Source organism: Amphiura filiformis, chromosome 19 (genome assembly GCF_039555335.1).
Source record: "Amphiura filiformis chromosome 19, Afil_fr2py, whole genome shotgun sequence".
NCBI lineage: Eukaryota > Metazoa > Echinodermata > Ophiuroidea > Amphilepidida > Amphiuridae > Amphiura > Amphiura filiformis.
In genome coordinates, this window is record NC_092646.1 from 57585891 (window position 1) to 57601298 (window position 15408).

Sequence of the window (15408 nt, forward strand, 5' to 3'; positions counted from 1 at the left end):
TTATCTGTCCTCATTTTCGGTGACGGGTGCAGTCCCCCTACCCCCGCTGGCTACGCTACTGTGTATCAGCGCTCACTCGCTCGCTGACTTTATGCAATTAAATCCCAATCTTCAATTAGGACAACTTATATCTCGCAATAGATATATGCGCGTAGTCGTCATAAATAGAGTACACGCATCAGGCAGCAGTGATCACACATGCCGGTGCAATATACTTTTTGCGTTCATGCTCGTGAATGAGGACTCTGTGGAATCGTCAACTTTGTGCACCGGGAACATGCATGTGGAACTTCTTCGTTGTTCCATGCACAGGGAACATGCATGTGGAACCGCTTGGTCGTTCCACTTTTACAAAATGGTATCTACCGTGTTATATCAGGTTGTGTTATTCTGTGAATAATTGAGAATAAAATATTGTTTTGAGACCCAGCTATGTATGGCTGGGTCTGAAAACAATATTTTATTCTCAATTATTCACAAACAACATAAAGCAGCACACGGCATACATCTTTTTCTGATCTGTACTCTTTGAGAGTATCTGACCAGCATGCATTATCAGTGAAACCTGGACTGTGTGATGGCTTTTAACGTCATTCCCCTGAGATTTTCAGAATATCTTGTATGAATCTAAAAATTATAGATTCTGTGGTCTGATTGTTACATGTACTTGCAGCACACTGGAAGCACAGTAAGACTATTGAGATGACAACAAATACACTGGCATAGTGCACCTGATAATATCCAGAAATGAAAGCAAAATATTGCGGCCATTTTATGCCCCCAAAATAACCACAATTGCAATTGTCAATTTACAACCCAACAATTTTAAATAAATGTGTGTGTGCAGAATGTAAAACTAAGGATGACCAATGAAACATGTGGACCTCAGTTTTACTTATTATCAAATGCAGTCTGTCCGTTTATTTGTTACTTTACCTTTTTGTTGAGTTTTAACCATGTAATAAAGCCTTTGCCATCTATGTATTGTAGCCCAAAGAACCAGATCTCTCTTAAGCCGATGGTTTTGACGACCTGTAATAGAAAATAAAATAAAGAAATGTGATTGTTTTGACAGAATTAAGACAAGAGTGCAGCAAAATTCGTCGTCCGTATTCCATAGTGGCGTATAGTGGGGCGCCGCGAATAAACAACTTTTCGAGAAAATCAGGTTTGAAGAAATGCCAATTTAAAATCGAGTTGTGTAAATCAGACATTCATTATATTTTGTAAATGATGTGAAATTTCTGTAGTAAACTAAATAGATTTTATTGTTATATATTTTTCAAAAGAAATAAATACATACTATTGCTGGCAAACTGAAAATAAAACTATCGTCACTATGGAAAACAAACAAAACGCAATACCCTAACCTAACGTTAACCTTACGCCACCTCGGTCGCCTTGTAATCCCTATGGCGTTACTTTTCGTCGTTCATATTCCATAGTGGCGTATATGTCCGATATGTGTACGCCACTATGACATACAATGTTTTTCATTTTTGCCAATATTTCATAATTATAAAATGTGTATAAAAAGTGGCGTATGGCCGATACGCCATTATGGAATACAAAAAATGTCACTTTGTAACTATACGCCACATTTAATTAATTAATTACTAATTAATTAGCTAATTATGACTGATGAGACTTAGAAAAAATGAAAGAGAACATCATTAAAAACATATGTGCCAATTTTCAAAAAAATGACCAAAAATCACCATACGCCACTATGGAATACAGCCGACGAATTCTGGTATGAAATTGATTCTCCTAAGCTACAACCAAATGACACCCTCCTCCTCACCCCCAATTAGAATGCACTATAATGGTTGTACTCAAAATCAAGAAAGTACCTAATTAACACTCTCAGCACCCGTTTTCAATGCTCCTGTACAACTAAATTCTATCAATCCAGATTTACATAAAATACATGTTAATTGACACACTTTTACTCCATAAGGCAAAAAAACAAAATATTGTTGTGTTGCCCTCAACCGATCGACCCTAAATCCTGAAAAATCAGGGAATCGGCATTTTTTTTTTTACAGATTTGTTCAAAAAATCAATGTTTTTCACTTAAAATTAATATTTTATTGGAAGACTAGTCTTAATTGATGTCTATCCAGAAGTCAAAATTGACAAATGTCCCCTAAGGCAAAAAAAAAATAATGGTTTGTCTCAAAGCTCACGAGTAGTTTGAAAACAAATGCGAAATGCGATTTTTTTTTTTTTTTTATTCCCAACTTTTTTCATGGTATTTGGAGAAAAAAATCTGATTTTCGCCTAATTTTTGGAAAAACTAAAAATTTTTTTTTTTTTTTAAAAAAAAATTCTTCATTTCTTTTTTTCCAAATCTCACGATTTTACAAATGCGTCTGTGAGCTTTGAGACAAACCTTTTTTTTTTTTTTTGGCCTAATTGAAGAAGCATTATTTAATATTTGAGGGGATTTTTAAAAACTGAAGGTTTGAAAAAAAAAAAAAAAAAAAAAAAAGAAATCCGACCGTCCGACCCAACTTTCCCATTTTCCCACTTGAGGGCAACACAACAATATTTTTTTTTGGCCTAATACTCATTTTGGAAGGTGACCTGATATATTTGGAAAATCAAATTCTTTAAAACTTATGTATAACATAAACTGTTGTCCCTTTCAAGCATTCATGCAAAAAGACCATGTAATTTAATACAGCGTAAAACTGGTAGTCTACACTACAGTGTTTTTATTTTAAATGATAATCATCATGACCATGTAATAAATTGATATCAAATGAAAGATCCTATTTTTCTCATTTAAAATATACTGAAATTAGGTGTTCCAAATCGGTGTATTTCTGAAGATATCATCAAAAAAACGGCTGAATTAGTCAAAAATGTGGTATACCACATTTGAGACTAATTCTGCAGCTTTTTGATGATTTCTTCAGAAATATACCAATTTGGAACGCCTAATGTCAATATGTTTTATGAGAAAAATATGAGCTTTCACTTGATACCAAAATCAGCATTTTGATCGGGTAAAATTGGGGATGAGGCTGTCAATCAGGTCACCCACCTTTTAATACTGCTCATTGCATTTTACCAATAACGTCTCTTATTTCAGTTGCATGAATATTGCCCATTTCAATTTGTTCAAAAAATGTGTGAAGTAGTATTTTGTACGTTGTACCTGACTACCAATGCTTAGTGGGGGTCACCAGTGGCGGCACCGGAAAAAAAAAAATCGGGAGGGGGGACATTGAGGGGGCAAAGTGAATTTCAGGGGAAAAACCAACAAAATTTTGTGCAAAATTGCCGCAAAAAGTGGAAATTTGTAAACATAATTTTGAAGGTTTTGCCTCAAAAGGGGGGAACTGGGGAGGGGGCAAGAAATATATTTGGGGCATTCCCCCTTGCTCCCCCCATAGTGTCGCCATTGGGTTTCACCTTTTTTAGCTATCACTGACTGTTGCATCACATTTCAATTGGACTAAGACCAAGCAAGACATAGATCTAGACAAAATTACTGCATCTGTCATCTTGAATCCATTAGAGCTCATAATCCGACATTGGGTTTCATCAAGTCAAGGAGGAGCACCATCTATTTTTGTCATTGGCATATATTGCAACATCACCAGCTATATGTAATTTTTATAGAATTTTTTTGTGCTATACCAACTTTCAACATTTTATTTAATTTTGACTAATTTCAAGGTTTTTTTTACACAAACTAACACATTCATTTTTGTGTTGCCACATAGGCCTATTTTATATTTATTTTCCCACAAACTTTTACAACTCAAAAATTAAAGTAGCACAAACAATTTCTAGTTTAACAGTAATGCAAGCCTTTTGCAAGGAGGACGATGGATGGGCGATGATGGTTTCCTGGATGGGTTGACATGACAGCACTACATATATTGTTTTACATTGCAGATACCGGAAATGATGATACCAAATTCTCACCCCTACTTGAAGGGATACCAAGTGATTTTAAGCCCAAATATTTTTTATTTCTGAAACTTTGCTTTACATACATGCACAGTCAAACTAGAGAATGGCTTTGTGACAACAAAATAGCCCGAATTCAGGCAAAAGCCTGATATTTATTTCTCTTTTGTACATTAAAACTTTGAGAATATTAATTACGCATGTTTATCTAATCTAATGTTTAATCTAACATTTTGATAATAAGTCCAACAATTGCGGCAAATTGGTCCACTTCGTAGGCACTAAAACAAACCGGACAAAAACGCTCACACACATGCCCGCACCCACCCCAAGTCGACACAATAACACACACTATAGTTGTATGCAATGCCAAGTACTTAAGTTTATAATTTTATCAAAATGTCTTTTCTCGATCATCTGAGTCCACTCGGTTTGCACAGATATTTTGCATCAAGCGTACAACGCAATGACAATATGCTTCTAGAGTAAGCGTGACTGTTTAAAAACTGGCCAATCACAATCATTGAATATGGCTGTCGCTGGACTAGGTCAAGGGTAGGTCGCAAGCGTGTTATTCCAAGAAAAGTGAGCTTGACACAATGTACGCAGTACATGCTCTCACAATCAAGAATTAAATATTTTGATTGTAGTGAACATAAGTCAACATTTGGATGACTATGTTTACAAAGTGCATAAACATTATTTCAGCTCATTAAGGGCTAGTCCATGATTTAAACATCTACTCAGAAAGAAACCTGAGACCCCTTCCAATTTTCTGCCATTCGATTTTTAAAATTACAATTTAATCAACCCTGTAATATGATTAAGTAATGTGCACCAACAGTAGGCCTACGGGGAGGCCTACTGCCGTTCATGTTCAGTAATTCTATGAAATCACAATTTATCTTTTTAAAAACAAACAAAGTTTTAGATTTCCCAACAATCGAAAACAAAACCAATATTAAATTTCATTATCTACCCCTAAAAATCAGCCACACGATCTGCTGTAACTAAAGTAACTTTGGTAATTATACAATTACTGGTTTTTGCACGCTACCGATACTGATAGTTTACAAGTTTGTGTTTTAATTGTGTATACTAGTTCATACAAATTTCAAGCTTTCAAGCCATAGAACCTTGTGTGGCAAGGGTTTTATCTAGCAAAGTTTAAGTTTTTGAAACTAGCAATAGCATGATGAAGTACAGCTAAAACATCACTGGACTTCATTTACAACGTATGTAGGTAGACCTAAATGGCCATGGATTTATTTACGATTCAACAACAAACTTGGTCCTGATGGTTAAAGTCCAGTGCTAGTCCACTACTGCATATGTACTGATACTATATACTGTTTGGTTAGTTTTATGGAGATGCTGCTGTGAATTTAAAAGCAACCAATTTTCAAGAAATTAGTACCCATCGATATAATTACAAAGAGTCCAAATTTCCCCACAATTTTGAGGACAATTTTAAAATGTTGGCTGCAGTGGGACAAATTAGGCTATTTTGCGGAAAAAAATTGAGAACATTGTGAACAAATGACCCATTCAATAAAATGGCATAAAAAAAGGTGTTATTGATAATACCAAAAGGCCTAAAATGCAATCCATGCATGCAGCACATCCCTGTATGGTTGTGTGTACTTGCTCCCCCCCCCCAAAAAAAATGTGCAAAAACTGCTTGGGGTTTTGACAACTTTTTACTGCCAGATGCCATTACCACTTTGGCTTCAAATGGTAGTATACATCAATGGAGAAACTTAGTAGTTGCCTGCTCTGGTAACAACCCAAGTAATAATTACACAGGCATGATTGAGAATGACTTTTTTGAAAACTGCCTGAAAAAGCATGAGAATTTGGCCTAAAACAGGCTGGAAAAAAAAGGGCAAATCTGGACAACAAAATTTATGCACAAGCCTGAAAATACAGCCTGATTACAAATTGTGGTATCTCCTCAGTTTAGAGTGTACAATTTGAACAAATAGTCTAGCACAAAAATGTCAGTTAGTGAAAAAAAAATCTAATTCCACACTAGCCAATTGTCTTGAAAGATCGCATCAGCTGAGCTCATTTCTATTCTGAGTAACTTTCTCACTTGTCCTGCGATGTTAAAATTGGTTCTGGAAGTTACACCCACATGGAGGAGTACTTTTCACGCATCAAAGTAATTGCGGCTATTCCTTTCTGATGAATCACTGTATAGGAATGATGATAGTCTGATGGGGAGCAGGTTGACATTACTGGTAGACCAATTAAGTAACTTGCTACTTGTATCAATTGGCTAAATACTGAAATCATGTCATGTGTAACATTCATCAGCCAGCGTTTCCGAAACTCTTTTTATTTTTTATATATAACTTTTCAAATGGGCTTAAAATTTGGCTTGGGTTCACTATATATACACACAGTGGCAACTCATTTACACAAACTCTGCTAACGGGAAATTTCCGTTTACATGAAGTGTTTTTTTAAAAGTCCCAAACTTATATATTCTATATTATGTAACCTGTCAAACTAAATTGTGAGGTCCAGAGTTTGTGTTAATGAGTTGCCATACCATAGAATTCTGTATTACAAGCACATGGCTCAAAATTTGGGCAAAAGTGAAGACAGGCAAACACCTGTAGGCAGACATCAGTAACAACATAGTTGCTCAAACTCCAAATAATGTTTTTGTGGAGGATGTCTGCCTTTTGTCTCTTTCGTCAAAAAAATTCTCTTTTTTTACAGGTATGATGATCAATATGCTTGAATTATATGGTACAATGTATATACATGCCAAAAGACACTGTGTTTGTAACCATGCAAATTGTTCCACATTTTCATCAAATCACTAAGCCATCGAACATCATCTACAATAAGCTTACGATAATAGATAAAAATAGATTTAAATTTTCACTATTCTCGGCTGATAAAATGCCAAAAAACCTTGACCATGTACACAATTGCAGAATCGCTTATTCTGACAAAGCGTGAAAAAGATTAAAAAATCAGAAAACATAGTGTGTACACGCATCTCTTACTTCCACAAAGATTACAATCACTTATTTCAATGAAGCAAAATAGCTTTGTTCAACCTAAGTGATTGCTTGTTTCGATTAAAAGGAATTCATTCACTTTATGTGTATGCAATGCATAATGCACGCTTCATCAAAATAAGGGGAGTGATAGCAAATGGCAATTTTGCTTGTAGAATTATGGTTCTCGGATTTTAAAATAAATAATCATTTTGCTTCAAATGTCAGGATTAAATGTGAGTATGTGCCTAGAAAAAACCCAAGATCTTGCTTTTCATGCTGTGATTCTCGCTATTAACCAATTATCTTGTTCCCAAGCAGTGTATGTGATTTTAACTAGAGCGGTTCTCGACTTGCGCGGTTCTCGACGCAAAGCGTCGGGCACAATGCCTCCACCTTGAAGCATATCATTTTAACCGGTGATGACCCCTGGGTGACCTTGGATGACCCTGGAATGACCTTCCAAAAATTTGACTCTTAATGTTGACTGTACCCACCAAGTTTCATGCCCATATGACAGTTTTTAGTAACTTGACCTCAGATGACCCCAAAAATGACCTTCCAAAATTTTGGCTCTAAATGTTGACTGTACCCACCAAGTTTTATGCCCATATGACAATTTTTAGTATTTTGACCTCAGATGACCCCTGGGTGACCTTGGCTGACCCCGCAATGACCTTCAAAAAATTGGCTCTAAATGTTGACTGTACTCACCCAGTTTCATGCCCATATGGCAGTTTTTACTAATTTGACCTCAGATGACCCCTGCATGACCTCGGGTGACCTTGACCCACTGACCAATACAAACTTGTTCTGTCTAGGGTCCAGATGCACCACCCACCAAGTTTGAGGAACGTGCGACCCCTAGTCTCCGAGAAAATGGTATTTTGCTTGTTACGCATAAATTATGCAAATTAGGTACTTAATTACCATATTTTGTGCTGAAAATCTAATCAGGTCAAGAACCTCTGGCCCTGCTACTCCCTACTAAGTTACGTCACTGTAACCCATACGGATCTCCAGATAATCTGTTCACAAGGTTTTTGGCTTGATACGCATCAAATACGCATAAATTATGCAAATTAGGTACTTAATTAGCATATTTTGCGCTGAAAATCTAATCCGTCGAGAACATCTGGCCATGCTACTTCCCACCAAGTTACGTCACTGTACCCCATACGGATCTCCAGATAATCTGTTCACAAGGTATTTTGCTTATTACGCATATTACGCATAAATTATGCAAATAAGGTACTTAATTAGTCCCAAACAAAAATGTTTGGTAGTCTCATAACCGGTGCGATCTTACCTTTCCGATGTTGATTAAGATACTTCTTGCATCGATCCCGAGATGCGGAAAAACCAATAGTCATTTTGTCCCACATAAATGAATAAATAACAAAACCCCGATCCCCGGTGGACTCACCCAAAAGGTGACGCCACACCATATGATCGCCCTTATCCGACTTGGGATCCCCTACTCGGACCAAACTTGTAGGGGGTGGCGGGGTCCGGGATAATCAACATCGGAAAGGTAAGATCGCACCGGTTATGAGTCTACCAAACATTTTTGTTTGGGACTAGACTCAGTACACCGGTCGATCTTACGCTTCCGATGTTGATTAAGATACTCTTGCATCAACATCTGAAAGATCGATCTAGCAAGTAACCGACGGATGGAGGTACAAGATTGGTCAGCATCAGATCAGGGATCGGGAGCGGTAACGATGGTTTTCGCGAGGTCAGAAAATATTTTCCCCAACGGTCGGGAAACAAAAAGACCACGCGATCACAGACATAAACCTCCTTACTTAATAAGTTTGGTGGTTAAGAATAGCGACACTGGTTCTTACCATGCTGAGTATTCTGTATAGTCTGAAAACCTGGTACCCGTACACCACCGTATTATGATCGCCGAACAATGTCCCGGTAAACCTCCCGCCCGTCTCTGATTACTAACGTAAACGGAAGTATCGTGAGAGAAGGGCGAAGGTGGCTTCCGGGACACCGCCTGCTAGATCTCCTCAAGGGACAACCGAACGGTATACCCAAGATGATGAGATAGCTCGTGGTCGAGTGGGTCGGGACGCGAAACCTTCGCGATCCCCGGACCCCACCAACACCTGGACCAGCCATTGCGACAGCGGCTGGACCGAAAGGCTCTGTAAGGGTGATGAATGCGGTCGTGAGTCCTCGCAAGGCTTGTGTTCGGAAGAAATAGTGCTGCCGCGCCCTATCGGACACCCCCGCTTATCTTTGGCTGCAGCCGAACCTTGCCCAACCCGGGGGATTGGAGAGGGACGAATGTCGGTATGCACCGCGCCGTTCAGTAGTCACGAGAACAGAGCGCCCGAAACAGTGTCGCCCAGTGTTTGTGAACACAGAAGCTAACCTCGAGACCGTGTGCAACTCAGCACCGCCGTCCCGAAGCCAACGCCAAACCGGAAAGCCATCTTGAGAGTTACGTATTTAAGCGTCGCTTTTGACGGAAGGTCAAAAGGGTGACCCTTAAAGTAATCTAAGACTGTGTTGGGATCCCTTAGGAGGATCACTTTCCTTTTGGTAGACACTCGTTGAACATACCGTCGAGGCGTGAGACTAATAAGGTAACCATCGGCTATGATAGTCTAATCCGCCTCGAAACCTCGGTGAATGGAGAGGACAGCTGACTTATAGCTGGCCCCAGTGGCCCGCTGAAGTCTTGCTTGGAACTTTTCTGTCAGAAACTCCGGAACTAGCAGCACAGAGGCTCTAGCGGGATTGCTATTTGTCTCATTGCACCAAGCATAGTATGGAGCCAGACTCTGGCTATACGTACGGAGGGTAGACTTCCGTCTAGCCCCGGCGATGAGAAAAACAGCTTCTGATGAAAAGTATCCCTCCGCTGCGTGTTCCCTGGTAAGGGCCATGCAGCTAACTGCAGGTGCTCTAGTGATAGACTGGTACCTCCGCTCCGGGCATCCGGAGTAGATCTGGTACTGGGAGTGCCAGCGGCCTTGCCGCTAGCAGAATGACAATGCAGTCTTCCCACCCGATCTTGGCCACCACCCTCATGAGTAGTGAGATCGGAGGGACTGCATAAGCTGTCATCCTCCCCAGTCTATGGACAGAGCGTCCACGGTGAATGCTTGGGGTCCGTGACCCTTGAGCAGTACACCGGCAGTGGATGATTGCGATGAGATGCGACCAGATCTTTCGAGGGGTTGTACCTCCCCTTGAAGCTCCTCTGTGCGACTTGCGGAGCAAGGGACCATTCTGCTGGTCCCGACACCCTTCCTCGTGACAGATTGTGCGCGAGGATGCTGGTGACGCCCGCGATGTGTATCGCTCTCATCGTAATCTGCCTGAACTTGCACCACCCTATCAGGTGTCGTGCATGCAGGCTCAATCGTGGTGGCCCGGAGTCCCCTTGTCTGTTGGGGTAGGCTACCACGGTTGTGTTATCCGTCAGGACAACGGTATGTGATTCCACGATCACCTCCTCGTAAGCGAGGGAGGTTGATGTGAAACTCTGTCTCTATGGCCCCCATAGGCCCGAGACGGAGTCTCCGTGGATGTGGACCCCCCAGCCCCGCTTTGACGCTATGGTCGTCACCACGTGACATACCGGGGTGCAGGAAACCTGACACCCTGGGTCAAATTGGGCTGATGGGTCCACCACCAGAGTTCCTCTCGCGCGATCTCCGACAACGGAACCGCGAGGGATATTGGTGACGACTGGGCCTGCAAGCAGGCTAGAAGGTGTAGTTGGGTAAGCCCTAACGTAGAAACGGCAGTACAGCACGAGGTCTACCATACTGGCCATTAGGCCTACCACCTTCATCGATGCCACAGCGGGTTTTGCCCGAGACTCGCCAAGAGTCAGGCACACCGCACCATGTTAAATCACCCGCCGGGTGAGAGCACCGCGAACCCCTCCGTGAGGGTGATCTGGGCCCCTACCAATAGTGGTGGCTGCGTCGGGACCACGCTGGACTTTTTTGAGCTGATCAAAAAAAAATCCAGGGTCCGCACCCCACGGACTATCAACCCCATGAGACCCGTAGTCTTCAGTGGAGTGCGTCCGTATATGAGCCAAACGTCCAGGTAGCAACTGATGTTGACACCCCTGTGCTTCAGGTACGCTGCCACCGCTCTGACCAAGAGTGTTAAACACCCTGGGAGAGATGGACAGGCGGATGGCGGTATCAAAACTGGTAATTTTGATCCTGTACCTAGAAGCGCAGATGCCTCCGATCTTGAGAGGCGATTGGCATATGCAGATAGGCGTCCGAGAGATCTAGCGATGCTGTTCCCATGCCCTGATGGAGCAGGCTAGCACCGAGGCGAGAGTCCCCATTCTGAACCTCTTGGGCCTGAAGAACGTGTTCAACAGTCTGCGGTTCCGGATGGGGCTCCCGTCACCGGTCTTCCTTGGAGCCAATGGCTCCAAGATCACCCGTAGAACGGGGTAGACCGGGACAATCGCCCGCTTCGTGAGAAGCTGTGTGATCCCTGTCAGTAGTGCCCGACGCTGGGGGCCGTCTGACGGCACTACTGTGGACCTCTGAAATGTGCAGATGAATGTGGGGAGACTGGGTTGCCAGTCTGTAACCCCCACTCACCACTGACCATACCCAGGCGCTCAAAGAGATGGTTTCCCACCTCTGGGTGAAAGCCATAAGCGGTCGTCCACTGGGAGATCCCCCTGTGGAAAAACCGCTGAGTCCCCCAGGAATGTTCTGCCTAGCTTCCCTTGGAAGAGCGCTTGCTCTTCTTCGGGCTTGCCAGCTGTTCCTGTGCTACCCTTGCGCCTCCCAGAAATGGGTGCTGCAGAGGTAGTGGGCTCGGGTACTGTTGGTGGTGCACGGCCTGCTGAAGTCGGAGCTCCTACCCATGGTAAGGGCAGTTTCCGACCTCTTCAGAGTGCTCCCGTTGGTAGCTTCTTTGCACGGTCCTCCACCGTAGCGCAGAAGCATCAAAAGAGAAAAAGGACCCTGCCTTTCCATCGCGTTGAGCGATTGGAGTGGCAGGCCCCACCCCGGCGCTGAGTGGACACCCTATGGGCTAGGCCCATGGAGCTCTCGTTGAGGCTAGCTGTTAGCACCGCTAATAGGCTCACCTCGCGGAAGAGCTCAGATGTTGTCTGAGCGTGATACGCTTGACGACATCTGGGTCCTTCTCGGATCCCCTCAGGTAGGTCCCGTGGTCCTCCCGCGTTACACGCAGAGGAAGCGTGCAAGCACGCGGCGTCATAGCTCTACTGAGCTCGACAGCCCCACGATATCTACCCGTGAGGTTTGCGGGAATGAGAGTGTGGCGTCCCCTGTGAGGAAGCAGCAGCTGAGCATCCTACTGAAAAGGATCCCTGGTCCTCCTCCATGGACTCCCCCTTAGGGGTGTCGGAGGAAGATCAGTGCTGTTGCTCCCTTGGCGGGGCAGCGGGGAAGGAGACTGTAGTGATGTCACTACCGGACTCAGCTTCCGACTCCTTTCCTCGCCCACAGTATCCGTATCATGCTCCGATGATGACGGTAACTGAGGACGGGCATCTGAAAGCGGGTAAGAAGGCATAACCACTGTGTGGCTCGCCGACTACCTGCCAGCAGAAGAGGGAGTACTCCCGCAAGACCCTGAGGTATCCGCCATGGCACCACTGGGTCCGCCTGCTCTCGCAGCCGTCGTCCTAGCGCTAGCAGCACGGGGCCTACCCTGATCAAGATCTGGGTTAGCCCCATGCCGGCTGGCCTGGTCAACAGCTGATGTTGGTACTGCGTGGCCATCGCTAGGCGACACTTGCCACGGTGCTAGGCCGTGGAAGAAACACCCTGCGGCGGGTACCACGGGCATACCCGCCGGCAGCTGACCCTGAGAGGATCCGCCACCAGGGTACCCCGATGGTACTGCAGTACCAGCACCGCCCCCCCTTGTTGCCACAGAGACTGTGGCGACTAAAAGCGGTGCTGCGGTACCGGTGCGGTATCAGCGTGGGTACCCGTGAGGGTTCCCAACTGTGGACCGCTGTACCCTCGCCACACTGCGTTCCCTGTTTTGGGGGATCAAGCTGTGTGCTGGCGTGGTACCGGCTCGGTACTAGCGTAGGTGCCCGTGAGGGCTCCCGGCTGTGTACCACTGTACCCATGCCTCACTGCGTTCCCCGCAAGGGATCAAGCCGTGTGTATGGGTACCCGCTATACCGCTGTCCCTTGGCTAGAGGGAGCTTGCCTAGTACCACGGGTAGCTGAGCGTGCAGATACCCCGATCAATCACCTCGCCACCTGAATAGGCAGCGTCAATCAATGGAGCTATGCCCTGTTGATTTGACAGTGATCGATCAAGAGAGGGTAATTGACCCATTGACGGTAATGGATCACCCACGCTCCGCTGGCTCTCGAGGACATAAGTGGGTTGTTGATCAGCTAGGCTGTTCAAGCTACTTACTGTACCCTCTAGAGCTTCGCCCAAAAGGTCGCTGTGTGTGGCGGACCACTCACGGCAGCTATGGGCGGGTGCATAGCGGCTACCACTGAAGTCAAGCCGTAGCTCGTCTTTGTAGCTGCCACCGAATGCACGTGGGTCGCTGTCCCGTGAGAGACTGCGAGCCCAACCCCTGAATAATCGCCAGCCAGTCCCTGTGGACAGCCAGCAGCTATTCTAGGGCCCAGGGTATCACTCGGCGGTCCCGCCATGGAACGCTGCCGTGTGACAACCCCAGTTGGTTCTGCTAAGACTACACCCACAGCGTTAGCAGCGGTATCGTCTCTGTTGAACCCATGCATGCTAGGGTTCAACCCAGGCAAGCCCGGGTACCCTTGCATGCTGCCCGTCGCTGGCTACTACTGTGGCTGTTTGAGCCTGTAGATATGCCTGCAACAGACGGGTGTCCTCCTGCTAAAAACCCGTGAGGATTTTCGCTAGAGGACTGGTATCCTCCTGCTACAAACCCGCTAGGGTTTTCGCTGGTGGTTACCGCTCTGCTGCCTGCTACTTTGCTCCGACGTATAGTCAGTGCTTTCGCTGGCTGCTGAGCCTTTGGACGCGCTTAGCAGTCCCGAAGGAACCGCCTGCTTGTCCGGGGACCGGAGCCCCCTTAACAGACCTGCCATGACCCATAGGGGCTGTCACAGCAGAATCCACCGTATCGACCTTACCAGTGCCCTTGGTAGATTTCTTCTTCGTCTTATGGCGATGACGGAGCCTATCCAAATCGTCAAGCTGGAACTCGGAGAGTCCTAAGCAAAAGAAAGACATCTAGAAGATCGTGAGCACTCCCCTGTGGGTGAAACAGAGCGGGTGTGGGTCCCGCTCCGTCACCAGGGAAGGGCAAGCCCGACAGGGCCGAGGCGCTCCCCCCCCTTCTGATTAACTCGTCTTTATTGGACGGTAATGAAGACATAACGATAGAGTAATCACCCTAACATAGCAACAATAACCTACCGTACATGAAATACAATGTGTATGTACAAACATCTATTGTAACTTACAGGCTGCAATGGTTGTTTTACGTGGGAAACAACATGAATGGCGGCAACGAGCGGCCATTTTGAATTGCTCGTGTGTCCCGTATACAAACGGAGGCACGATATGTAGCTAAGTTTTGGATCGTTTTTTGTCACTTTTTCGCCAGAAAATGCCGTCAAAACTATCCTCAGCCGAACAATACCGGTTTGGTTTTACCTAAGGTGTGAAACTACAACCGTATATCTCGCCTTGGTCGAGAAATTGATACACAGTGCTATGAACAATCGATAGGCACGTCTGTGTCAGTCGGAGACCAAGGAGGATAAGGCGATCATATGGTGTGGCGTCACCTTTTGGGTGAGTCCACCGGGGATCGGGGTTTTGTTATTTATTCATTTATGTGGGACAAAATGACTATTGGTTTTTTCCGCATCTCGGGATCGATGCAAGAAGTATCTTAATCAACATCGGAAACGGTAAGATCGACCGGTGTACTGAGTCTACCATATTTTGCGACGAAAATCTCCTATAATTTGAAGACCCCCAATGACCATCCCTCCACCAACTTGCATCACTGTACGTCTTACCAGTTCTGAGAAATTGCACTCGCAAGCTCGGACGGACAGAGAGACAGACAGAGAGACAGACAGACGGACAACCAGGAAACATAATACCTCCGGTGGAGGCATAAAAATGTTGCTTTATGCCATATAAGTTTGTTGAATTCCATGAAATGATGTTCTACTTCGGAAAAGGGCAGAATTCAACAGTCATTACAACCACCATGACTAGTGCAAAAAGCCCTGCTTTACTCTTTCCTTTTTTTTTAATTACATGTTTCATTGCAAATGAGTTCAACTTTAGGCCAAGTATCATTTATTGAATTAGAATATTTTCAGTAGATAAAACATAATTTAAGGGCGAAATGTGTTCATTTTATTCTTTGATGCATTTTGTTTCTTTTACAAGTACAAACTAAAAATAGAATTTCGTTATTAACTAAAGAGGGCAGGGTTTTTTTTTT

General features: G+C 44.3%; 1 protein-coding gene across 1 annotated transcript in view; it reads right to left on the reverse strand.

Annotated features, from left to right (window-relative positions):
• LOC140141556 (moesin-like) overlaps window positions 1-15408 on the reverse strand; it is a 72609-nt gene that overhangs the window by 36788 nt on the left and 20413 nt on the right. Inside the window, exon 4 of the mRNA XM_072163464.1 lies at window positions 937-1032. Within this exon, the coding sequence (XP_072019565.1) occupies window positions 937-1032 (96 nt within the window). The remainder of the gene's footprint in view (window positions 1-936; window positions 1033-15408) is intronic.